The following is a 27,752-nucleotide window of genomic DNA, read 5'->3' on the forward strand; positions in this document are numbered from 1 at the left end:
TGGGACTTATAATTTTAATTTTCTTATGTAACCTAAAGTTTTAATCTAAAAAAAAAATAGCTTACTTAATCAATTTCGATACAAACTTCCATACTAGTATCCTAAGCTATCTAAGGCACATATAGACATTTTCCTTTATACCCTCAACCCTAAAATACATTTCAGTTGCACTCGATAGTCGCTACACACCTCAAATATCTCCGTCCTTGACACCTCCAGTCTGCAGTGGCCACTCTGGGGTTGCAATGCCGTCAGTTCTGCCCGCAATATCTTCTGTTTGGCCACCAGGTCACGTCTGTATTTGGGCAGTGCCTCGCCTTCAGCTGGTGGTGGCGGGGCAGGGCTAGTAGTGGTGGGGGCCGAGCTTGGCTCACCAGCAGGTGGAGCAACTGGTGTTGTGGGGTTGTTTTTCCTACAAGAATGATTTTTAAAATATTTCTTATGGTAAGATGAGCAATTGAAATAACCCTCATGGTGAGACAATCATGCTATTTTAGATCATCTCCCCTGATGTTTAGATGGTCCCTGTAAAATTTAATGTTAATGTATGAATGAGTATGAATGAGTTTAAGTGCTTCTGTTTCTTTGCAGGAACAATGATTGAGATTGATCTATTTGATAGGAACCTAATTTTTTTAAGTAGATTGAATGAGTTGGTTTCAAGAATCCTTGAAAACCCATCATTCTGTTTTCAAGTGTTTTTTTTTCAGATAGTATTACAAAAGTTTAGAGATGCCTAGATACAGATACTCATTTGTTTTGGGGAATCCTAACAGGGATTTTTTTTAAATTTACATTAACTCTAAACGTGGTAGAACATTCATTCTTTTTATTGGATGAATTTGATTGCATGTAACCCCCCAGAAAATATGACCTTATCTGCTATGATGCCCTCAACAAATCACCCATTCAATTCCTCTCAGTGTCATTCCTGCTAGTGTTAGAGCACAGGTCCCGGGTTCAAAACCTGCCAAATCACCAATGGATTTTATCTAAGAGATGAAGCCGCAACCCCTAGGTCAGGCCTGAAGCAATGTGATAAATGATCCTGGGCTAGTACCTAGCGTCCGAGTACAATAACAAAACTCCTGCTAGTTTAACCCTCCGAGTGTCATGCGTCGCTGCAGCGACGCGTAACGCACTTTGTACAGTGTCGTGCGTCGCTGCAGCGACTCGCGAACACTGTTTACGGCGAAGGCTCTATGACTAACTGAATCGGACTGTACTGGATTGAGTTAGGTATCGTTCTGTCCGTAATATTCTAAGCTTTCTGCAGAGGTCTGTCTCTAAGCACTATTCATTTTAGTTCCGAAAATATTGTAGCAGACAGCTGACTGAGCTGACGTGCGTGTATTAGTAAACAGCTAGGTTACCCTCGGACCGATGACTGATGTGTTTTATTACGTTTATCATTGTTATTAGTGTTAAAAATCAAAAGTAGTGATATACGTGGTGCATTATAAGAAGATTTAAGTGGTTTTGAAGTGCTGGTTGATGATCCTGAAGAAGTAGGTAGTGATATTGATGTAAATTATCAGCCAGATTCCTAGCTATGGTTGGGCTATGCATTCTTAGCTAAACGCTATGTACTGAAATCTGTTTTTTGCCCATAACTTTTTTATTTGCAAATCTACTTCCTTATATTATTATAGATTTGTAATCCTCATAAAATTTAGAACAAAGTGGCTATTTTCAAATATTTATAGGCCTATAATTTATACAATTTCATTGAGCGCAAACTTATTTTTTTTTGAAAATTTTTGAAATTATACATTTTTTTACCTAAATTTTTTTTTTTTTTTTTAAATCTTCCTTATGTTTTATATATAATATTGAAGCCCAAGATTTTCCAAACAAAATGGTATATAGAACAGTATAATTAACATTGTTTTTAAGCTTCTCAGATCAGTTTTAATAAAACCTTGCAAATGAGCAAAAAATAGGCTGACATTAAGGCCAAAACACGTGACACTCGGAGGGCTAAACTATACCAGAAATACAAAGAAGAAATTTACTGCAATATCTTTTTTTAACAGATTCAGATGTTATTTTAAAGATACCTATTTCACCTGGAACCCTATCCAGAACTAGCCACTCACTTGATGATATTGGATATGATGCTGGTAGACAGTCTTGGATCAGTGAATTGTGTTGTTCTGTTGTTGTGGTCGACGTAGTACAGTCTACCACTGGCTGTCTGTCTCACCTCCCACCCAGTGGGTAGAGGACCCAACACCTGTAACAGACATAGCCACATCAGACATCATGCTAAAAATCATCTAGATATTTTGCTGTTAGGATTGTTAACAATTTATGATTGGAGATACATTTTTATGTCCACTTAACAAGTTGGGTGGCCAGTGTACTTCCAGCGGTGTTTTGCACAGAAACTTAGATAAATGTCATAAGTTTGATTTTACATTGTAAGCCTAATTTTCACCTCTGGACTGAGCTCTGCAGTGCAGTCTCGTGGTATCCGAGGGTCGTGCCAGGTGCTGCTGCCTGTAGGGACATGGTAGAAGTACACTTGACCCTGTTGTGTGGTCCTTAGCTCTGAAACACAACATTATTGAAATATTTAGTAAGTTATCATCATATGTTTATTGTGCTACTCTAATAGTGCTGTGTAATATTGGATTGTTATGTTATACAAGTGATAATGTGAAATATAGGTACTACAATAGACAATCACTGATTCATTAGTTCAGGACTTGGGTAGGTAGTGCGGATTAGCTAAAAATGCAAGACTACTGAGCATCATCCAAAAATAGCCATGTTGCAACACAATTGGAAACTCAGCAACAAAAAGAAAGAGTTAACAAGCCCATTGATTAGCAGCAATTTTTCTAAGTACATGACCTCAGCCGAGTGTCTGCTAACTCTAGCCGAACATTATTCAGGGTAAAGAACTCTCCGACCAATTCAATACGGAATATTCTGAATTATTCAATATGCTGAATCAGCACGGTTTTACTGTAATAAAAAATAGTACAGTTGTGTGAGTAGATAAGCAGGTTGTAGCCTACCGTAACCATGTGGCAGGTCGGTCGGCTGCTGTATCTGATGTTGTCTCTGTTGTCGTCGATTGCTCCGTCTCTGGCCAGGGATGTGTCTCGGGTAAGGTGGCTCTTCTCTGTTGTTCCTGCAAAGAAAACAAACATTGGGAAATGCACACTATGAGAAATATATGATTACTTTAAAGAAGAAAATAATAAAGTATTGCCTTTTTTGATAGGTTTGCTGAGTTCAATACAGATAACTTTGATCAAAAGCTCAAACTAATTTAAGTACTTAACAGGTGAAGCTAGCTATTGTATGCTATGTATTGTATGCTATTGTATGCTTAGCAAATGTATGTTAGTTAAATTGTTAAAAAATCACATGAGAGATAACAAAAAAGCCCAGAGTAAAATTATTCAGGAACTTTTCCTGAATACGGTCAACATTCAAGATTTTCCAGGACAAGTGGGATCTCTCAATAACTTGTAATCATGAGGGCATGTGAAAAACACATTTTTATCTTCAATGCATAAGACAAACAATTTTGATAAGTTATAGTATTTAGCTTCACTTTCCTTAGAAATGTTCTTGGAAAGATCGCTTATGAATTTAACATGCTTCAGTTGTTACTATCATAAACTTGATTTGACAGGTTACAGGTTCAATTATCAACCAGTCTACAATATGTTTCCATGATAACAGTTTTGATAGTTCCAAACTGAACACTTATATAGTCTTCACAGGTTCACCTCTGGTTAGGATTGGCTAGGTGGCTGTTGTTGTTCTGTGGAATGTTCTCAGCATCGTTGGACGTTGAGTTGCTGATGGGACTTTCAGGGCTTGAAGTCAGCATAATCTGAGGCCTGCCAACACCATGTTAAGTTCAAAATCTTGAAAATATTACTATAAATCTTTTCATTAGTGTACCAGCAAAGCTGCATAGCTGATCTCCATGTGTAAAACTTAGTGTATGTTCATCTTATATGTTATTAAGATTATATAGTTAATGCTTCTTAACACACAAATCCTGAATTGCATCACAAATATTAGGATAGAAGTAATGTGAATTTCGTTTAAACTCTACATGTATATAATGAATACATTGTTCACCGTTCAATACAGGTTTCAGGCAGGTAGTCTTGCTATAATTTGGATTTCAAAATGAGTACTGTAGTAAAAAAACGTGAGATAAAGTTTATGTTAATTAGTGTTTTGCATGTCCTGACGTATTTATTAGGACCAATGACGCTGAGTCTACTGTTTGAAATATATGGCCTCTTTCCTGCTAGGTGAATGTGAAATTGAATATAGCTAGGTGATTGTAACATGGGACAGTACCTGTTGGGCCGCACCCATTGTGTTGTTTTGGTGTGATGATTGACGTAGAAAAGTCGGCCGGCGGAGGTGCGCCTCTCCTCCCAGCCCGGGGGCAGATCTGCCGGACAGCTGAGTGCCCCGTCACGGTCCACTACAGCATTGTGTCCCCCGCCACCTCCACCCCCTCCGCCATCACGGGACAGCAGGGACACAACTATCTGTCCTCTCACCACGTCTGGGTCGTCAGCACTCGCCTTGCACAGCTCCAGTCGCTGGTCTGCAACACCAGGTGGGTACTTAGGTTAAAGAAAAGAAAACACACATAGAAAACACACATTTTATATGCGAGTTTAGCTTTTTTATAATTCTTTCTTACACAAAATCTTTATTGACTGGGCTACAGGGATAGAGCTGGAGGTAGGCCAATAGACAGACACACAACTTGTCACTATTCGGAAAACTGCACTGTAGAAGCAAAACACATATAAAGCACCACTACGTGTCACTACTAAAAAAACCAACATCTCCTAACGATTCCTCTCCTGATTCTCAAATTGGTGGCAAATTAAAAATATTTCAGTTCAAAACTATCGATTGTTTTGAGCAATTTTTGCCCAAATTCGAAAACTGCTCTTTTAGAGACAATGACAGATTTAATTACCAAGTTTTGGTATGTCCCCAGAACAACTAGCTAACAGTTTAAATCCCATTGTTTTACAAAATAACCTAATCCTTCTTACATAGGCCTATTACTAGTTAATCCAATATAATTTCTGGTACTATCTTTTTCAACAGATTTCCCTTTGTAACCCTTCATAATTTAAAACAGAAGATTTTACTCCTGAGCATTTTTAACATACTGTTGAAGATTTAACCTGTAGGAGACATATTATTATTACAAGAGGAATGTTTATAAAGTACTTACAACCAGTGTCCTTCAGACGCTGGATAGTGTTAGCCATTATCTTGACACATCCTAGAAATCCACTTCCTTGCTTTTTGTGGACCTTCTTCTGGTTCCATACACTGATCGTGATCCCATCTCCCTTGCCAATGTATCTGAAAAAACACAAACTTGTTCAGCAAATGTGATTAAATACAAAATAAACACCAGAAAAATCAAAATTGAAGTCCAATCTTTTGCAATGAGATGAAAGATAAATTTGATAATTTATACTTTTAATTCATATTAGTTGGTAGGTCTATATTCTAAGATAATCCATATTATATTGTAATTGAGCTTTTCTAAATTAGTCTTCTTAACGGTTTTCATTTAATGTAAGGCTAGTAAGACTTAGGCCTACTATAAAGTAATTTTTACTCAAAGGCAAAACTTTAAATTTTTTTTCATTAAAGCGTATTTAGATTGTAACGGTTTTGGTTCCTTTTATTATGACGTTTGTATTATTGTGTGTATACTATAAACCTGCTTTACTGTTGTTTTTTTTTTTTTTTTATAGTGAACTAGCAGTTACTCGGCACACGTTGCTGCGCTATTATTTTAAATGATAATCTGTTCTTTACCATAAATAATAAAAATGTATACAGGGTGTCCACCAGGCCAACCAGAAAAAATTCATGAGTAATTCATGAGTAAAAAATATCCAGGTAGTTCAGGTCGTACTTTTCATACTAAAATTTCCAATGTGTTTTGCGCCAACTCCCTCAATGCTGTTTTAGCGCTCTAACACAGCTCGCTATTTTAGTTATCGGAAAGAGCATTCTCAGTTAAGGGGGGGAAAAATATGATTGCTGTAATATTGCCTGACACAAGTATTCAATTTTGATATATTACTGATTAAATAATCCAAAAATTAAACCTGCCGTTTATTAATAACTTCCTAAAAATAGTGATATGTCGATACCAAAATTTATCGAATCTCTGTACAGACACCTGAAAAATAGATTCTTAATACTGATAATTTCTATTTTACCAAATTTTCTTAAGGATTACTACACCAACCCCTGGCTTTATGTACTTTCATATTGTATAATTTTGGAGTAATGGGTTGTTTTCCAAGTGGCCTAGAGAAATAATAATGCAGAAATTACAAAAATTGCACGTAGCCAATTTATGTTTGAAACCCTTCTAAACACATTTCCATTAAATAAATAGCCTACCACGTTAAAGGTAAATGAAGATATTACAAAAAAATATAAAAAATCTTTCTAGAAGAGTGTCATTTTGAAATTTTTGGTCAAGCCAAACTCGAGGTTATATTGTAATCATCTAACACAGTCGTAGAGACACCATCATCGTTTTCTGCAATATCTGAAAAATCCTGAATATCTCACTCAATAACAGAAACATCACCACTGTCTTCAGTGGTCGTGAAAAAATCCTGATATTGTTCAGTGGTAACGGAAACGGGAACGATCACAGTAAAGTTATCATAATCTTCTTCGATCGTAGCTTAATTCAAATAATTTCCCGCAGTCATCATTTCAAGCAATATTTTTGGACATCATCGTCGTCTCCCGTGGTCACGAAATCGTCATCGTCGTCTCCCGCAGTCACGGAAACGTCATCGTCCGCATGCGCGATCGCGGAAAAATCACTAACATATCCCGCGGCAGTTGGACATCATCATTGTTTCACGCGGTAACGGAAACGTCATCCTCCGCATGCACGATTCCCGGTTAAATACAAAATTCACGCATAATTCCCGGTTCAAAAAAATCACGCTTAATTCCCGGTTTTCCCAGTCGGTGGACACCCTGTGTATACCAAAAACAAAAATAGAATATGTATTTTACTTAATTGCCAGTGGATAAACAATGTTTTTTGTTTTTTCATTAGGTGTATAAATATGAAAGTTTTTAGGCGTATTTACCACCACGTGAGCACGCAACATACAGCTGTCCGTGTCAAAAGCATGCATTTTCTAAATTTAAACTGGCTATAGTCAGGGAATGCCCTTGTGCCTTATGGTGATTGCGAAAGCAAGACGCCAAGAAAATTGTAGTCGCTTGAATTCAAAGGGTAATTCGAATGTAATCATCGGTTTTCTTGGGATAAAGACTATTTCTCCTTTAAAATTACCACTGATGATTGTTGCTTTGATCAGGTTTGGTGTAACTTTTTAATCGTCAGTCTGGTTCTGTTGCTCAGCTTGGGTGGATTTAAGTAAGTAATGTGGTGGGTCAATGACAAATTGGGAGGCATTTGAATACCTGAGATAGCACACAATTATTATTCACTTAATAATTTATGTTAGATTGTGTGGGTATAGAACAAAAGATAAAAATATTAAGGCATTACCATCCCTTTTATTGTTTATAATACTTTGATAAAGGTTTTTACTTTTTATGTTTACATATTTTATAGTGGTCAATTTAAACATTGTTGAGTGCACAGGTGTGCTGCGATTGGAGTGTAATATATTTGGACTTAAAAAAAAGCTTTCTGTTCTGCATTCTGTAAAAACATTGTGGCACTATTTCAAATCATGACTAATACAGAATGTTGTGATTATTCAAACCTACAAAACAGTTTATGAAAGTTAACATCAGCTTTTAAATTATATTTATTTATAAACATTGAGTTCCAAAAGTCTGACATTGGACCCCTTAAAACCCTCTGGGGTGGAGCCCTTTTGACGGATCTGCACCAAACTTCACAAAAACCATCGTTGAATAATGCTCAATAATGCCTGAAAGTTCCATTACAATCTGTTGAGCGGTTTCGGAGTTCATAGGGTACATACATACATACTTCCTCTTTTATAGATACTAGAGGACGCCCAGTGGTCGAAAACTCGACCAAAAATATGTAGGCCTAAATGAAATTAAATGAAAAAATAATAAATTAAATGAAAAATTTTTTATTTATTCAGGCAAAGTTAGGTCCACATGGCCGTTTCTTACACTATGTAATGTACCTTATTAACCCCACACTGTAAATAAAACATGTGATAGGAATTTGTTTTGATTTTCTGTTTATATTTTGATGTTATTTTGTCACCATCACGGCAACCCATAACTCCCATGTTATTTTGTTTAAGTTTTCAAATTCATTTTTTGTGCTTATTTTTGAGCCTATTTTAATTTATAAAGGGATTCTGCACATCTACAGGAAAATATCTTTCCAAGAGTATGCGTAGATTTTCCCTGCGATGCACACGGTGAGCTGAGAAAAAATGTTTAAAAGAAACATGCTTGCCTATTAATATATAGATAGATAGATATATAGATTCCCCATAGCCTATAGGGAATAAGCTATTACTGTAGGTATCATGATAAGACCATTGAACATGATAACTTGAGTAATTTTAATCTGATTTTGATAATATCCAACCTGACATAACAAACCTAATTTTACTTATTTTAGAATTAATTAGTCAAGATATAGGCCCTACCTCTGATTTAGGCTTACAACATACATGTATCATGTTCTTGAATCAAATGATTAGAACTTAATTAGTTAACTATTAATAATCAAGTGGAGAAGGAAGAAATTGTATTAAATTATGGACTCAATAAAAGGGAACATTGTAGTACTAAGAATCTACTAGCTAGTCCATTCCGTTCATCCATTAAAACTGTAAGAGATAAGGGGCAGCACTATAGATAGTAAAAGAGAACTTCAAGATGGCTTACACCACGGTTGGCTCCGTCTCGTTAGGATCTATTTGGTTGGGACAGCCACCTACGTATGGCTCAGATTGGAAATTGAGGAGCGAGCTGGTCTAGTGATAAAGTAAGGGGCTTCGGTCTCCAAGGTACTGGGTTCAAATCCCGCTATATATGATATATGACTGAAGCAATGTGTGGCACTGTCCGAGGCTAGAGCACAGCTTCCCAGGATGTGAAGGGGAGGATATCATACTAAGGCTACTCACAAGTCGTAATGTTGGTTCCACTTGGGATCCAATGTTGCTTTGCAGGTGTCAGTGCTGTGACATTGTCCCGACCCGTCCACACTGATCTTGGCAAATGGGTCTGGCAACCCTGCAAACACATAATAGACCGAGTTATACAAAAGAATAGCATAAATCCAGAAACAACCGCCTAAAAAAAACCTACAGAGGACATTATAAGTTAAAATAAAAAAAAAAATTAATACAAATATTAGCCTATACAAAAATATAAAAGGAGGTTTATTTATAATCAACTTACATTTTATAAACCAAACAAGTGGTTATGATTCCAACTCTATTGTTGAATTAAGGGCTTTATTCATTAGATATCTAGATAAGCGAGTATTCAAGCATTTCAGATCCAAGTTACTGATGTTGAAAGGCAATTTATTAAAAAAAATTATCTGCTGATACTTGCAACTATAAAAAAATAAATAATTATGATTTAATTATTTATAATTATTATTACCTTTTAAGTGTATTGAGTAAAATAATTGTTAGTGTTTTGTTTGACAAAAATAACATTTCACAATGTTACCTATGACCAATCTATAAATTAATTTAGTGCTATTTGAACAGTTTAAGACTTTCTATTAATAGTCTAAGCACTTATTACGGTAGCTCAGTGCAGATAAGCTACACAGATGGTTCGTACTATCCGCATGCACTATCTTAAATCGTTGCACACCAATGGTTTATCCATGTGACTTATACTGTACCTTATATCATGGCACAGACCAGTAAGGTTCATAATGACTGGCAGTTGAGGTAGTTAGAGTAAACCGATATAGGCTAATCACATATTTTAACTATCTTTAATTCAGAAAACTTTACTTACGAAATAGATCTTTTCTGGCCAAGTTTCTTGCACAGAGAACTGAAAAAAGACAACGGATGTATTTTCTACTACATATAGGGCTAACTTTAGTACAAATATACATTTTTGGTTTAAATAAATACATAGAAAAATAATTTTATAATACACAACCTTTTTAATACATTAAAGTGCAGGTTTTCACTGAGTTTTACATCAACTCACGTGACTTTATATAGTTTTAGCATATTTTCATTGACTTTTAGTATTTTCTCAACCACTTCCCTGACCCTAAACTAATTTCCTTGATGTTCCAGGAAATATTGAACTACAAGAATAAAAAGGCTGGGCCTATGTGCATTAAAAATACATATTTAAACGTCCTGAAATAAGTTGTATATTAAACCAAACCAAAGAAAAATAGCTCTTGAAAATTAAAAAATTAAGGTTAAAATTATAATGAACTAAATACAACTTTTTGGAAGATCAACACAGTGATATTAACCGTTGGATGTTACAGATTCAATGATTCCCTCATGCTGTCAATGGTAAGTGTATGATTAGACAACACTAGCACACTGATAGTTGGGACAGGAAGAGAGAGTGGTGCCTACTATTGTGTAATGAGTGACCAATCTTGGTTAAATAGTTCCTCCTCAGAATCATGACCTATCTAAAACAATAGACAATCTATTTTATTTTTGCCAATAAAACCTAGCTAAGCTGTTTTATTCAATGTATTTGAGTAGGTCTAGATGTATCATGAACAATTATTGATAGTTTGATTGACAAAAAAAAGAGAGAACATTTTTATAAACTATTAAGCCAAATGGTGAGAAATATTAACCCAATTCATTTGTCTGTTTTTACAAAAATCAAGAATGCATTCACAGATGTATTTGAAATCAGGCAAGATTATTTGAAACAAAAGTTTATTATTGTGGAAACGATCAAGTTCAGTTATACAAGAGTAGAATAAATATGGACAGATTTAAAATTAAAACAAGCGTGAATGAAAATTATGGCTAGTAGAGAGAAAACTGTACTGTAGGGCCTGCTAAACATGCATGCAATAATTTCATTTACTACTACGATACTTACATTCATATGTACATTTTTTGTAAATCATTTAATAGGTTTATCTATTATATCTGTACAATGCTTTTTATCTTGTAAGAATTCAAATAAAAAAAGAGAGTAAACAATTGATCAGAGATATATAATAAAAATGGCTTTATTCAGAACAACCCTCAAGTGTTTATGGTTGGTATAAACAAACTGCAAAATCCAGATGGATTTAGGTCAAACTTACATTCTAAAGATTTGCGCTTGTCACAAACAAAAGGACCATATCCGTTGTCCTGGTGCATTTCAAAGTTCTTTTGTTTTAAGAATATTCTGTACAAATACATTCACTAATATTGAATGACAGATATGGTTCATTTGTCAAAATTGAGTTCTAATGCCTTGTAAGTCAACCCTGTACAAAAAACGTTAGTTAAGCCCCATATGATAGGTCTGTTATTTATCACAAACTTTCTATGGCAAACAATTCTGCTGTGTATTGGAAGGCATAGATTACACAGGGGCCGGACTGTAAAACAAAACCAACAGAGTGGAATAACGTTTCAGGATGTCTGGTAAACAGAGAGGATCAATGGGGACAAAAACTCGCTCTAGCGGCAGAAGTCAGTATCAGGTTGCCTACAGATGTCTTACGTAGGGTCTTGCATACATTAGCCCATATGTTAATTTGTCCAAGGTTCAAGAAGTTGTTGGGAATTTTTTATTAGGCTGCTTAGTTTAATTTTAAGAATCCCTCTGTAGTCCTAGTGCAATTTAACAATAAGCATTCGTAAAACTTAAGCAGCTTTCAGTTACCCCACCAAAAAGTTCTAGGTGCCTAGGTCTTAACCAACTCAAAAAGTCCTAAAACTGTCTGAAAATGTGCCTTGCACATATTTCTTAAAATATTTAAAACCGTGATACAATTTTAAAAATTAAATTACAAATAATATTTTAAAAGGAAACTATAATTACAAACTATCCAAATTTATCAACCAATAAAATAAAGCAGGGTGAATGTATGATTTTAGTAAATTTCCCATATATGCTACATGGGGAATAAGCTATTAGCTTAGGTCTCATGATAAGACCTAGACCCGGGAACAATTTATTTTTTTCGTTTTGATGTCCCCAGAGGCCAAAAGCACCATCTCTTTCAAATTTGTGTTACCTGTTAGTTTGTAACTCAAGTAAAAATTTTTTTGATGAAATTTGGTACTAAAGTTAACCTACATTTATTCAAACAAGTTCGTAAACCAGCATGGTCAAGCCATGGGAACGGGGTTTTAAGGAGTAAAAATTAGTTTTTCCCATTTTCGACCCCCTAAACAAATGATTTTGCTTTGTTTTCCACCATTTTGTAGAGCTTAAAAACTTATAATTTACTAGGCTGTCAATCGAATCAATATTGATGTGTTCTATGTCTAACAGTTAACAACAAAAAATTCCACAAACATGTAAATTTAAAACTCTCATGTTACTTTCATAGAGAATAAATAAACTGTCGTAGTTTGCTTGTTTATGAATATATTTCATTGAACAAATTGATTTATTTTTCGTATTAAACTTAAGCCACGGTATTGACATTTTACTTAAAACCACTTTATTGCATCCCTTTAGCAGCAGGCCTTTATATTCATTTCAAGTTAATTAGGCAATAAATCTGGCAATTTAAGAGAAATATTTTGGTAAAAATTCAATCACACAAATGGAGATTCGTTTAGACGCCAGACTTGCTTCAGTCTGTATATTTCAGTGGGAAAGGACCACCATTATAATATAGTCTGGTCTCCTAGTGTTTCTAACCATCTATGGTACCTATCCTATTTTAATTAATATTTAGACATATAACATAATTAAGGTCAGATCACAACCACACGGTGCTAATATTATCATTTAAATTATTGGTAGTCTATATTAGTTGTTATAAGTACCATGTGGATTTTAGGCCTATAGAACTTGGGGTACTTTGACAAGTCGTACCTATGATTGTAATAATGAAGTTAAAGACAATTTTAATTTACATCAGCACCAAACCTAATGTTATTTCAGTTGGGTATCATAGTTCACAGATTTCAGAGACAAAAATGTGTTAAATTTTTTTTACATGCTGGAAATTGATGCAACAAAAAACTCTTAAAATCATAGCATTCAAGCAATTAAAGAAATACCCTATGGTTTATACCTTTGTTTTGTTTAATTTTTTTGTTTTTGTCCTCACTTACCGGGCAGGTATTGTTGGTGTTTCTATCTTGTTTGCTGTGAATGTTTTGTTTATTAACTTTTAGTTTGGGCTTGAATTGACTTCCAACTCTTTGTAGGCACAACTTTTGAGGGATGATTAGTTGGCAGCATTGACTGCATGTGATTAAGACTACTGGTACGACAGCTCCCACATTTCAAGAAGTTTTAGTGGATTTATTGACATTATAAGACTTAATTTTGTGTTTAAAAGTTTATTTAGTGTGCACATAAGAGTAATTAGCTATCAGTCGGAAAGCAAATTGTGTGCCGAGGTTAATAATATTGTGGTGCAGTATGGGGGTGCGGCCGAGCGGGTCTGTGCGGGCGAGTGGAGCAGCTAGAACACCACGTGGTGACATGTCCGACCGCAAAATTAGTGATTATTTTACCCCTCGTAGATCTAAACGACATAGATACTATTAGGGGCGGTTCACGAGCTCGGGACTATCGTAGTCCGAGCCCAGAATCCGGAAATAACCGGTATTTGGGCCGCGACTTAAAAAATCGGGTTCACGAGCTCGAGACAATATAAGCCGCGGACCAAACTGATAGGCGGCACACAATTAGTGCAGGGATAAAACCCGGTTTTAAAAGTTGGGTTCACGAGTCCAATTACAGATAGTCCCGGCTCTGATCATTAGTCCCGGTGGGTTCACGAGTCAAGTCCGAGCCCAAATGAGATGGTTCGGGCCCAAAAGAACAATGGTGTTTGGTCTCCAACTCAGACCTGGTAGGAGGCAGGTTTAACGTGACATGATGCCGGTTTTATCTAATTAGCTCCTTTATTTTTATTATTTGTTAAAAACTAATGTTTAAATATGGTTCCTCATTAAATTCCGAACACTTTCATTACCCACAACACCATATTTAAAAAAATATGTAAAAATGGTAAAAAGGATCATAAAACATGAAAAAATCATCAAACAACTTAAAACGACACATAAATTATGCACGTAACAAAGTAGTATCATAACAAAGATATTTTACTGATAAACCCCAAGTTATTACAATTTTAACGAGAAAATTATGTGTAGAATATAAATATAACTAATCAGCCACAGTTAAACCATCGTTATCTAATAATTATCAGAAATGGTTTTTTGACGTGGGAAACATCAAGCAAACCGTCAGTCGTTGAGTACGGTTCGCGGTATATCACCGTCTTGTGTTGTACTCACTGGTCGCCGTGTGTATTAAATATGACTATGAAATATCTACAGCATACTGTATTATGTTAACAATTATGTACCATCACTCCACTACCTCGCATAGGACCAGCTCGTTATCATGACTAAAACCCTTTTATGACTTGATGAATTTAAAGGTAGATTAAAATGTTCCAAAGATGCCGTCAATGAGTCATTTGAGGCGTTCACTCAAAGGCACGGATTTCCCGACAGCAAAATCCATAACTGTATTCTAAATTGAAAAAAAATGTTAGTTGCACTAATATTTTTGGCTGATAGCACTTTTCATCGAGAAACTGGTGATTTATTGGATGTTAGTAAAGCTTGGATGATAGCTATTTTTTTTTTTTTTTTTTAATGAAAGCAGAACAAATCAAATTTTTAGTTCGAAACTATATCCAAAAGAAAAAACAATGTTTTCCTAAATATAAACGTAAATTAAAGACGTTTTTGTAAATTAAAAACCATAGCTGTTAACATAAATAATATTACGAGCTAACTGCAGAATATTATTTTCAACATTTTAAAGTTAGATTATTAAAGAGTGTAAGAATAACGGAAAGAATATTCTTAGGTTACAGCCACGATTAAATCCAGCACAAACATACAATTTTTATATCTAATAATCAGTACATCTAAAATACATTTTAGTTTCAATAATTGTGCCATTTAAATAAGTTTAGTTACAACTATCCTATCAAAAAATCACCATCCTAAATTATTGGGCATTTATGCAAAATAGGAATTCATCCGTTTATAAATACCCGGTTATTTTATGTCATGCATCTTAATTAAATTATAATAATGCACACAGAAAAATATATTTCACTAAAGACTTCCATTATCTGATTCCATACAAACGTGGATTTATAAATCAATAAACTTAGATAGATTATCATAGGCGAGCATTGGGACAATTAAATACGAGAAAAATTATCGTTTTGAACATTTTGGTCCAGCCCTTTTTCACGATCATCCTATTGTATGGAAGTGCGTATGTCAACAGCAGTGGCTTCACATGTGTTTCCAGACTGATGTTACTGGTTGATACCAACGTCTCAACGGAAATTCCCTGCGAATCCCTGTCATTAGGCTCCGCTACGGATTTGGTCTCGACCTACACTGGGCCCGGCTTCCACTCATTAGGCTCTGACTCGTGAACCCATTTTTTGGTCGTCGCTTATATAGTCCCGGACCAACGCCTGGTCGCGGACTATGAAGTCCCGAGCTCGTGAACCGCCCCTTAGAGTTCACCAGACCAAAAACTCGCTAATCTAGCTTCCAAGCAGGATTAAGTCACCTTATCGATGGAGGTTAATAACCTTAGTAAGGGTTGTGATAGACATAGACATACTTTATTTGCACAAAACATTCCATACAAGTTGTAACATTTAGAACAGGTGCATTGTCAAAATTAAATCCATATATAAAATATTTAAAATTTAAACTTAACTAAAAATTAAACATTAAAAATGAAAAAATAAAAAAATGTTCTAAATTAAAGTTCTGTAAAAATCTTTAATTAAGTAAAAAGCCTTGTCAAATACGTTGTAAATTATCTATTGTCTTTTTAAATTTGGTTTTGTTTAGTGACTTATAGCATGGCAGAAGCACATTGTACAATCTCAGCCCAGTATACAATGAGAATTTTTCATTTAGGCTCGGGTCAAACGGTGTCTGGGGAGTCTAAATATATTTTCATTTCAGGTTTCATACCTGTGGTTGAAATGTATTGTTTCTGGTAGGCCTAGCTCATTTTTAACTGAATTTATGTAATTTAATAATTCTAGAATATACAATCCCGTTTATGTCTGAATTTTAAAATTTTGAGAATGTTTCTTACAAGAACTGTGTCGATGAGAGTTGGTGATAATGCGAATAATTACATTTTTGTAACCTGGATAGTTTCAATACCAGTAGCTTGACCCCATAAAATTATGCCATATCTTAATACAGACTCCACATAAGCATCATAAACAACTTTAAGTGTCTCAATAGAAACACAGTCCCTTTAAATGTATGAATAAAGATGATATCGACCTAATTTTGCTATGTAAATAGTTCAAATGTGAATCCCATTTAACTGTGTCATCTACACAAACCCCTAAGAATTTATGAGCTTCGACTAAATTAATTCTAGGCCTAATTCTAAAATTTAAGTTCTTTGTTTTCTTTCGGAAAGGTAAGATTGTAAGATTACAGAAAAGCAACTTCCCCCAATCCCATAATCATTAAGTTTCAGCAACAGGAGTGAGTGATCCACACACAGTGCCGGATTTAGGGTACTTGCGGCCCTAGGCCAAATTACTTGAGCGGCCCTCCTCCCCTGTGGTGGAAATTCCTTGCAATTGCGGAAGTAATCGTGAATATCTCTAATGCATCAAGGAGACATCATCAAGGGTACATCATCAATGACACCCGTGATCGTGAATGAAATTGTGGACATCTCTCCTAAATCAAGTCAAAGCCATCATAGGTATCCGTTAGCGCGGCAAAATCATGAACATCCCCTGCGGGCTGCAACAAAGGGACATTATCACAGTCATCCGCGACCGCAGTAAAATCGTGAATATCTTCCGCGGGCCGCAACCACGGGGACATCATCATCGACACTCGTGGTCACAGAAAAGTTGTATTAAAACATCTACCGTGGACTGCGATCATGAGTGTATCATTGTCACCCACGGCAGTGCCGAAATCGTAAACATCCCCCTCGGGAAGCTATCACAGGGACATCCTTATTGGCACCCCCAGCCGCGGCGAAATCAAGAACATCTCCCACGACTGTGGCGAAATCGTGAACATCTCCCACAGGCCGCCACCACAGGGACATCATCGACACCCACAGCCGTGGCAAAATCGTAAACATCCCCCTCGGAAAGCCATCACATGGACATCCACATTGGCACCCCCAGCCGCGGCGAAATTGAGAACATCTCCCGCAGGCCACAATCACGGGGACATCATCATCGACACCCACGGCCGCGGCAAAATCGTGAACATCTCCCTCGGGAAGCCATCACATGGACATCCACATTGGCACCCCCAGCCGCGCCGAAATCAAGAACATCTCCCATGGCCGGGCCGCAATCACGGAAACATTATTATGGTCACCTGTGATCGCGGCAAACTGATGGTTTAAAAAATATTTTTTTTTATATAAAAAAGTTTTTTTCAATCCTCCCCCTTTTGCTTGCGGCCCTAGGCCGTGGCCTAATCGGCCTAGTGGTAAATCCGGCACTGTCCACACAGTCAAAAGCCTGTGACCACAGGTCACAGAAAACACCTGCTGTGGCCAGAGACCTGTCCAAGGCCTCTGCAATCTCATTTGTTTATTAACAGAAATCTCCATTTAACATATGCATGGACAAAGATGGCAAAACGTTACATTTCAGGCTTACGTATACGTCATACATACATGAAGATAGAACAGACTAAAAAATTACCTAATATATAAGAATGTATCAAATCTTGCTACGATCAACAACAATGTGTCATTAACAAACTGAGTTAGAGCAGAAACTGTGCTTAAGTTTTTTGGAAACCAAATTGTTTATTCCGTTGTAAAATAAATTATTACTTTCAAAATAATTAATTAAACTTAGTCTACAACTTATTACTTTTTTTAATATTTTAGAAAAAATACTTTATACTGATACTGGACGGTAGTTATTAATATCTGATTTCGAACCTTTCTTAATGGGAGAAATTTTGGAGTATTTGAGTTGATCTGGAAAAATACCATTCTTTAAACACTGATTTATAATAAGAGATAACTTAAGGGTTCGGAGATAATGTCAGCAGTAGATTTTATCAGTTAAATTGGGATTTCGTCCCAGCCTAGTGAAATGTTGTTCCTTAGAAAAAGGGTGACAATTTTTTTCATCTTTATTAGTGAGGCTTAGATTAAGATTGCACAATATAACCCCACCATCACTGCAGTATGATTTTACGACGAATGAACACCATTGACAGAAGCCTTTTTTACGTTCAGATTAATAACTGTATTACAGAAAAAACTGTTAAAAAGCTTAAGTAGCTACATTATTAGGATTATCAACAGTGGTTTGGTTTGTACCATATTTTAAAATAATTTTGTCTCTTTCAGTACGGTTCAAGCCCGCAGTTCATTGTTAACGATTTGCCAAACTGCCTTAGACTTGTTTTCAGATTTTCTAATTAGGTTATTATTTGAGAGAATCTTTGAGAATAACTTTATTAAATATCTTTTTATATTGTTTTACATAAAATATAAACTCTTGGTTTTTACTAAACTAGGCTTCCAAGTGCAATTGCTTCAATATTATAACATTAGGTAGGTTATATAAAGCTATTCATATATGATTATCACTACAGTACGCCTACCTCGATGAGGGACAGACTGTTCAGTATTAGAAAAAGGTTGTATTACACATTTTTTTCAAGGAATGATTTGAACTTGTACTTTATATATAAGGAAAACCATAGAGGAAAAGACATAAATAGGTTTCAGTTCACATTATCTAATTGACAGTAGGTGGGCCTATGTCAAAAGAGTGGCTTGACCATCTAGGGTAATTAGCGGGAGGAGACAATTTGAGGATGGCAGGAGTAGACAATTAGCGGCAAAATTACCAGTTTGGAATGGAAACCTTACCAGATAAATGAGAGGGAAACTGTTGTGTATGCAACCCTATTAGTAGGCTATTGCAGCAGGTGGAAAAACAAAGAAATCCCGAGCCATATGCACTAGAGTGCCAGAAAGGTGCACACGCCGTGTGTTTTGGCTAACGTAGATGCTAGACCATTTTACTTTTTTAGGCTAAGTTTAAAACTTATGTACAGTTTTATTTTGTAAATAGTTGGTGTTATCTTTGTTTTTTGGTATAAAATACCTAAATAAAAACTGTAACTTAGGCTTCTTTCCTTTTCTTGTGCATGATATAGCATTAGGTAGATATTATGTAGCGCATTTGAGTGCCACAGAGACATCAAAGACTGCTAATTTAATCCTGAAAAGAATGGTTTTTGTTTTACCTTTCTATCTTTATTCTTTCTTGAGATATTAAATAAAACGTAAATCCCTTAAAGCGCAAAACCGCACTTTTTTTGGAACTTTAAAATAAAATAACAAAAAAACGAGATGAGATAAACAATTTTTTTTTCATTTTTAAGCTTCTTTTGCATAGATGTATCTAATGTAAAAAGATCAATCCTGTAAAAAATGGTGAGGTAGGTATTTGATCACTTGACATGGATTGACCCGTAACACAAATAAGTTAAGTTAGCCTATTGATAAAATTTAGCCTATATTTTTTTCATATGCTAGGCTAAGTTAAGTACTTAACTTAGGCCCTACAGTAGGCCTAGTCATCTTGGTTGTACTTATTCAAAGTTTTTATTTTATTTAAACTCATAGCCTAGGCCTTGGCTAAACTTACCAATTTATTTTTTACTTAGGCTACATTTGGTTACATAAGAAAATCCATTCAAAGCTTTATAAATATTACATTTTTAACTTATAAAGGAAATTTTAATACAATTCTAGAAAAAAAAGTTTTATCAAAATATTTGAAAAAATAAAAAAGTTTCTTAGGCCTACTGGTAGGCTAGCCATTATAACTTATAACTTAAGCATTGTGTTTAAGTACAAAATGGCCTCGGTGGTTCTCGATTAAACGAATGAAAAATGCTGGCAGCGAATGGGTTAGCCTACAGTAATTTACTTTTGCAACTTAAGACAAGATAACTTAGGCTAGTCAAACACGAATCTGAAAGGTCAATGTTTTATAGCCCATTTCTTGGCCAACTAGGCAGCTAAGTTTAGTCAGGCTTGTAAGGAAGGATCTTTAAAACCCCTAGCAGGGTGTTACAAACCAAAGGGCTTATCTTAGAGCCTATCCGGATTTTTAGAATAAATCGGGATTAAGTTCTAGGCCTAAATATTCCAAATGGGTTAACATACAGAACAAGGAGGTTGGATTTTACTTTAACACTTCAATTTGTTAATATAGTCAATACTAAGCCAAATTCATCCAAATAAGAAGCTAACTTAACAATTTTAAGTAACTTTTTAATTGGTAAATAGCCTAGGGTAGACCTAGGCCTAATTGAATCTTCACATCTTCAATTTTTAACTAAGATAGCACGAGAACTACATGCACGAGAAAATAAGGGTGTGTGAAATTGGTACACATAAAAACCACTCTTTTTAGTAGGCCTATAAATAGGTACTGTAAGCTTTGTGAGATAGAAGTAACTTTAAAATTAATTAGATTGTGGGTAGTCTTGTTATTCACACATTTAGCAGCCATGTTGGAATGAACTCATGAATGAACAATCTGTATGATCTAAAAAATATTAATATAAAAGCTTAATTATACTAATTACTGCTTTAATTTGTAATCTCATTTAATCTACTTACTTGTTAATCTTATTTTCATCGTTCCATTACGCCTACTACCTGTGGGATTTGACATTATTTTTACACATTTATTGTAAACAACACTTCACCTAGCAGAGCCTCAATTTGGCTAGTTCGTAAGTTCGACACCAGGGCCCAGGGCAGGCGAGGCAGCAGGACGATCAAAATGCCAGTGGTAATCAAAGTACAGTAAAGACCATGGTAAAGACCGGTAAAAAGTACAAAAAATAATAAACGGTATCAGCATTCTGACACATACTTTCTCCAATAAGTTTGTCAACAACCTTTATCATGTGTACGCGGTGAGAGTAAATATACGGAAATGGGATTTGTACAATTTTGTTCAGAACGTAAAGGAATATAACATGTTAAATTTTTATCAAAATCGTTCGGGCCTTTTTTTTGGGGGGAAAATCCGATTTTTCTGTTATTTAATGGGGGTTTTATGGGAAAATTACATAATTTACAATAACTTTTAAACCGTAATTTTTACAGAAATGGGATTCGTACCATTTTGTTCAGAATATAAAGGACTATGACATACTAAATTTTTATCAAAATCGTTCGGGCCATTTTTGGGAAAATCCTATTTTTCCGTTTTTTTATGGGGTTTTATGGGAAAATCCCTATTAAAAATAAAAATTTCTAAAAAATTAAAAAAACTATCAAAATTGTAAGGACTATAACATACTATGTTAAATCAAAACCGTATTTTTTTCTAAAATCCTATTTTTCATTATTTTATGGGGTTTTTAAGGGAAAATAACATATTTGACCATAACTTTTGAACCGTAATTTTTACAGATATGGGATTTGTACCATTTTATTCAGAATTTAAAGGGCTACAACATACTAAATTTTTATCAAAATCGTTCGGGCCATTTTTGAGAAAATCCGATTTTTCCGTTTTTTTATGGGTTTATATGGGAAAATCCCCATTAAAAATCTAAATTTCAAAAAAATGAAAAAAACGCCTGGAGATACCATAGATTAGAACCTACATACCAAATTTCATCGAAATCGGACCACAGGTGTAGTCTCTAGCTCTGTACACATCCAGACACACAGACACACACACACACACACACACACAGACATCACTTCGAAAACCACTTTTTTGGGTCCAGGGGGACCCAAAACGAATATATCCACTCAAAACTCAAACTCGAAAATTTTGACGAAAACAATACTTTCTCCATATACTATGGTATAGGGGGAGAAAGTAAAAATAGTAGGATACCTTGCAGGATATGGCCATAGATAAAACAGATATGGCTATAAACATTAAATTAATAGAAAACATGTAAAAATAATGTGTGTTATTTTACCAAAATAAATCAAACAATATGGTTCCTATGGTTGCCAATTTTTTTTTTACAATTTATTAAGAGAGAGAGAGAGTTCTTCATGATGATTGTTTTTATTATTTGATGTAGTTTGATTTCTGCATGTTAAATTGTAATGCTTGGTATGACCATGTATGACTTAGCATATTGTTGTTTTTCCTTCCACCACGGTACAATATCCTATACTCTAATACGAGCAATGTTTGCTTGCATGTATGTATGTATGCTTGCTTGCAAAAAAGATCTCGAAAACGGCTATTATGTGCTCGCTGACGGCTCCGACGATTTTCTTCAACGCAGAGGATACGCGTCCGGTAACCGGACGTGGATTAGGCGTCCGGCAGTTACTGTCATAACCTAACCTAACCAACCAAACTTGCTGATAATTAAAAAATCAAATGAAGGTTAAATTCTCTTCATAACATAAAATTATAAATGCCAAAAATTTGAACAAAAGATGTACAGTTAAGAAGAAATTACATTCAAAGCAAAATCTGTGACAAAAAGTTAAAGAAACCGATGGGTTTCGAACCAGGGACCTCTAGGATATCAGCCGAGCACTCTATCCACTTCACCACGAACAACGCTGACCGAACATCGTATCGTTGTGGTAATGGCGTTCCGGGACCCCACAACCCGGTGACGTCACTACCGGACGCCTAATCCACGTCTGGTTACCGGACGCGTATCCTCTGTGGGGGACAGCTCACTTACTCTACAGATCATAGACTATACGAGCTTTTTAAATAATATTGAAGGTTCACTTGCACTACAGGCTCGTATACTATACGAGCCTATCGAAAATAAAAAGTAAATGAAGAGGGTTCACTTACTCTACAAATCATTGTGCCTATGAGCCTCGTGTATTATATTTAAAAATACAGTAGGAAGGTTCGCTTACTCTAAAGATCATAGTGACTATGAGCCAAGCTTACGAATTATTTGATAATTCAGGAATCGGCTCGTATAGTATACGAGCCAAAATAATGAATAATATAAATTATAGGAATAGGCTCGTATACTATACGAGCCTGCAGAAAAATATTAGATGGCTCACTTACACTACAGATCATTTGCACAATGATCCGTAGAGTAAGTGAACCCTCTTCGAAATATTAGATGGTTCACTTACTCTACGGCTCATTTAGCTACTCGTTGCGCGGTTTGCGTTCGTGAAACTCTAGGCGCTATGCCCGGCTTCGACTGCTGCGACTGCCTACATAAGTGTATTGCATCACCTCAATTATTTATTAAAACGAAATAAATATGTATGCACAAGTAAATTTATTACATTTTTGGACTGAATACTTTAAAAATGGAGGGAGCATGACTTTTATGTTTAATTAAATTAAAAGTTATAGAATAAAACATATTTTGACTATGTGATTTGATCATGTTATATAATACACACTTGTATGATCCAGATACAGAGCTACAGACAAAACCTGTGGTCCGATTTAGATTAAATTTTGTATCTGGATTCATCCAAGAGTCACTAATTTTTTAAGCACGGGTTGAGAAATAATGGCAAAAATTTATAAAAACAGTTCACCAGTTTAGAATATTTCTCAGTTACTGTGAGTTGCAAAAAAAGTGTATACAGAAGCATTTGTGTTCACAGAAAATATAGAGGACTAGATGTATACAGAAGATATATTAAAATACAATACGCATACAACTATCAACGTTTACATGTGTAAAATTAATGAATTTGTTGTATTGAGTATTTTTAACATTATGACGAAGCCTTAACAAAATATATTTTTTTAAGGAGTTCTAGGGTGTTAAACTATATTGTATTTATCTTTTGTGGAAGATTCTGTCCACGATTTATGATTGCTAACAATTTAATACAAAGATTTAAGTCTCTGTACGTGAAGACTAAAAACACGAAACAAACTTTAAAGGGATAGAAAAGATTTGATCAGGAGCTGGCGTTTGATACCTTTTGGGAATAAATATAGCCTCTACTTCAAAGGTATACATGGTGAGGTAGCCTCTGGAAGTCCATCTTCAAGTTAACAAAAACGTCAATAGGTCATCTAACCAATTTGGTTAGATGACCTATTGACGTTTTCTGAAGATGGACTTATTTTCAAGTCCGAAACAATAGTAGTGTAATACTGAAGAAGGATCACTTGACTAAGCCAGGTAACTTAAACCATTTAGCTTAAAGTTATACAAGTTGGTTTCACACCAACATTTCATGCACATATGAAATCTATATAATTAATACGCGAACACGAAGTTTGTCGGTTGAATCCTCCACCATTTCTAAACCGATTTTATCCACTGACGTCTCATTGGAAAGAGCGTGTTGCGTAGATTTGCAAACTGGCCTAAATTTTTTGAAAAAGTCCCTTGGCCTCTGCCACAGTTGCTTTTTATTAAGTTCCCATGTTATCCTTACGAAGAACATAATATTGTTTACATCAGCTGTTTAATTTAATTGTGTTCTTTGTTTTTCAATTCAACGAAACGCATTGGTTACATTACTGATTTTGTGTAAATTAAATATCTATCTATATACTAGCAGTCATACCCGTCCTTCGTACGGGGTTGGCACATAAGTATAAAATGATTATTCCAGTTATACTCAAGCTTTGCGTTTGCAATGGGGGAAGAAACGGTTTGATAAAATTTGCTTCTTTAAATTTACAGTATACTATAGTATGACACATCTACAATAGTCATAATGTTCTACCACTTCACCTAAACAATAGAGAAAAACAAATTTAAAAAATTTGCTAAATATCACAAATATTCATGAAATCAAAAAATAAACATAACTGTAAACAATCCTACTTTGACAGTTCTCATTATGTATCACAGTTTTTTAAATGATAAAAAATAATAGTGCTGCACCCTGTTGGTAAATCTTATAACTTTTAATGCTTTTGCAAATCATAGAACCAACTTTTTCAGTTGAAACAGCTGACTAAATTCTTTAATTCCCTTTAAATATGAATACTCATAAGATTAACATGGGGAACTTCAGAGCCACTGGGGCGGAGCCCGAAAGGATTTTTGAGATAAGAATATGCCTATATGTTAATCGGGAATGTGAGCTATCATCATGCCAAATTTCAGCCCAATCCATCCAGTAGTTAATGCGTGATTGAACTTCAAACAAACAAACAAACAAACAAACAAACAAACACACAAACTTTCACATTTATAATATTAGTAAGATTAATTACGAAAGCCGATTCTTTGCGTCAAAATTGTGGGCGACTGGGTAGTCGTAGAACGACGGGAGAGGGTTCAAATTAAAGGTCTCGATCCCGGAAAAATAGTGAAATTCCCCAAATTTTAACACAAAATTAGACATAACCTTTAACTTAGTCAATGATATAACGTAAAATGTTCTCCATAAGAATAGCATTAGAAGCCATTTGTCTGTTGATTTTTGTTTACCTCAATACAGCTGATCGTGATTTATCATTAAGCCAGTAAGCAATATTACATTTGGATTTAACTCGTTTGCCAGTAAATTCTGCAATGTACTGTATACTATATTAAACCAGGGATGACGTTACATACAATTGAGACTTTTGTCGTTATGTCTTAGAATGTTGAAATTAATTTTACTGTGCAATTTGCAAATTTGTGTATTTGTATGTAAATTAGCCAAGCGCATGAAATTTAGTAGAATCGTGGGAGATGGTTAAAATCAAAGTAAATGGAAGTAGAATGGCTGAAATATTTAAGCTTTGGGTTTTTTAAACATATGTTCACGAAGTTTACAAAATTATTTTACTTTGATTACATTTCTTAAAAACATAACCTCTCTTAATCCAGTGAATCTTTAGATTCAGATTGAGTATAAGAAAATCGTTGTTAATAGTGCAGTGAAAATGTATTTGTTTTTAGTGCGCCTATATTTGACAAATATCTGATATTTCATCAAGAAATATTTGAAGTGTTGGTAAAAAGGTCGAGAACTATTTGTTTCTAGTTAATTAATTTGTAGTGTTGACGAATATTTCCCATAATGTGATGTTATAACGGTTTTGATCTGACCTAACCCCAATTTGACTTTGTTTTGTTTTTGTTGACATTTGTATTTCATTCATTGTTTGTTAAATATGCAACCTGAGACTGCTAATACCAATGACAAAGCCCCTTATAATAACGGGAATCCTATGCACGACCATAGTTACAGTAAATCAAGCATAACACATCATGTAAATAATTTTATCCCGCAACGCAATAGCGAAAATAAACAAGATGACAAAAATGAATGGCAGATAGCCGCATCTTCAAGTAAAAGATCTATCAGTAATACTGGTCTAAACACCTCTGAAACATCAAAAAAATCCCGCCAAAGCTCGTCTAACTTTACGGTTAAGACCTCAAACCGATTTGATGCCATCAGTGAGACTGATGTAATGGAAGAGAGTGACGCGGCGGCGTCATCTCAGGCTCCTGAAGTCAAGCCTCCTCCGATTTTTGTTCCTGACGTATTAGATGTTAAATGTATGGTCACCATGATTGAGTCTGTAATACCCAGTAGCTCTTACACGTATAAATGTCTGAGCCAAAACAAAATTAAAATCAATACAGAGTCTTCGGAAGCATACCGAAAACTAGTTCACAAACTTAAAGAAATTGATGCAAAATTTCATACTTACCAGCTTAAGCAAGACAAAGCTTATCGCGTGGTTTTAAAAAACATGCACTTTTCCTCAGACGTTTTGGACATAAAAAACGCTATTGAGGCTTACGGGTTTCAAGTCCGTAATGTAGTCAACATCCGGCAACAAAAAACAAAAACGCCTCTATCATTGTTTTTTGTCGATCTTGAGCCTAATTCAGGCAATAAGAACATATTTAATATTGAATACCTTCTAAATGCTAAAATCACTTTCGAGCCTCCCCTAAAGAAGCCTGATATTGTTCAGTGTAAAAGGTGCCAAAACTATGGCCACACTAAAACTTATTGCTGGCACCCATATCGATGTGTAAAATGCGGTCAAAATCACGATACGCTAACATGTAAAAAACCTATTTCTGAACCACCAAAATGTGCCTTATGTGAAGGAAATCATCCTTCAAATTATAAAGGCTGTTCCGTATACAGAGAGATCAAAAACAATCTGCACCCTCCTTTGAGAAAGAGATCTCTGAACAACGCCAAATCAAATAACGAGAAAGCCTCTGCCGAAATTCCGCCCAGTCTTCCTTTAGTTGATACAACTGATCGACCTCAATCATACGCCCAAGCTGCTGCTTCTAAAAAAATGCCACAAATGACTGAAACCTGTAGGATGGATAGCTTAGAAAAAACCATTGAAAGTTTTATAGACAAATTTGAAAAGCTACTGCTCCAACAAACTCAGCAAATAGGTTCTCTTATGAATCTATTAACCACCGTCATAAGTAAACTAAATTAAATGAATCATTTCCTTAGGATTGCACTCTGGAACGCCAACGGCTTGGCAAATCATTGTCAAGAACTCAAGCTTTTTATTACTCAACAAAAAATAGATATATGTTTGATTTCAGAAACCCACT

At 35.1% G+C, this 27,752-nt stretch overlaps 1 protein-coding gene across 1 annotated transcript in view; it reads right to left on the reverse strand.

Moving 5' to 3' along the window:
• The window catches only part of LOC128999793 (E3 ubiquitin-protein ligase SMURF2-like), a 32,950-nt gene extending 11,934 nt beyond the window's left edge, over positions 1-21,016 (reverse strand). The window contains exons 1-10 of the mRNA XM_054426472.1: positions 20,890-21,016; positions 10,015-10,053; positions 9,159-9,267; positions 5,243-5,376; positions 4,339-4,594; positions 3,750-3,863; positions 3,027-3,142; positions 2,441-2,553; positions 2,100-2,236; positions 190-412 (exon numbers count right to left, since the gene is read on the reverse strand). Of these exons, the coding sequence (XP_054282447.1) occupies positions 190-412; positions 2,100-2,236; positions 2,441-2,553; positions 3,027-3,142; positions 3,750-3,863; positions 4,339-4,594; positions 5,243-5,376; positions 9,159-9,267; positions 10,015-10,053; positions 20,890-20,944 (1,296 nt within the window). The 5' untranslated portion in view covers positions 20,945-21,016. The remainder of the gene's footprint in view (positions 1-189; positions 413-2,099; positions 2,237-2,440; positions 2,554-3,026; positions 3,143-3,749; positions 3,864-4,338; positions 4,595-5,242; positions 5,377-9,158; positions 9,268-10,014; positions 10,054-20,889) is intronic.
• Positions 21,017-27,752: the final 6,736 nt, after the last annotated feature.

Source organism: Macrosteles quadrilineatus, unplaced genomic scaffold (genome assembly GCF_028750875.1).
Source record: "Macrosteles quadrilineatus isolate MER2022 unplaced genomic scaffold, UCM_ALF_1.0 Scaffold_8__2_contigs__length_117827958, whole genome shotgun sequence".
NCBI classification, from domain to species: Eukaryota; Metazoa; Arthropoda; class Insecta; order Hemiptera; family Cicadellidae; genus Macrosteles; species Macrosteles quadrilineatus.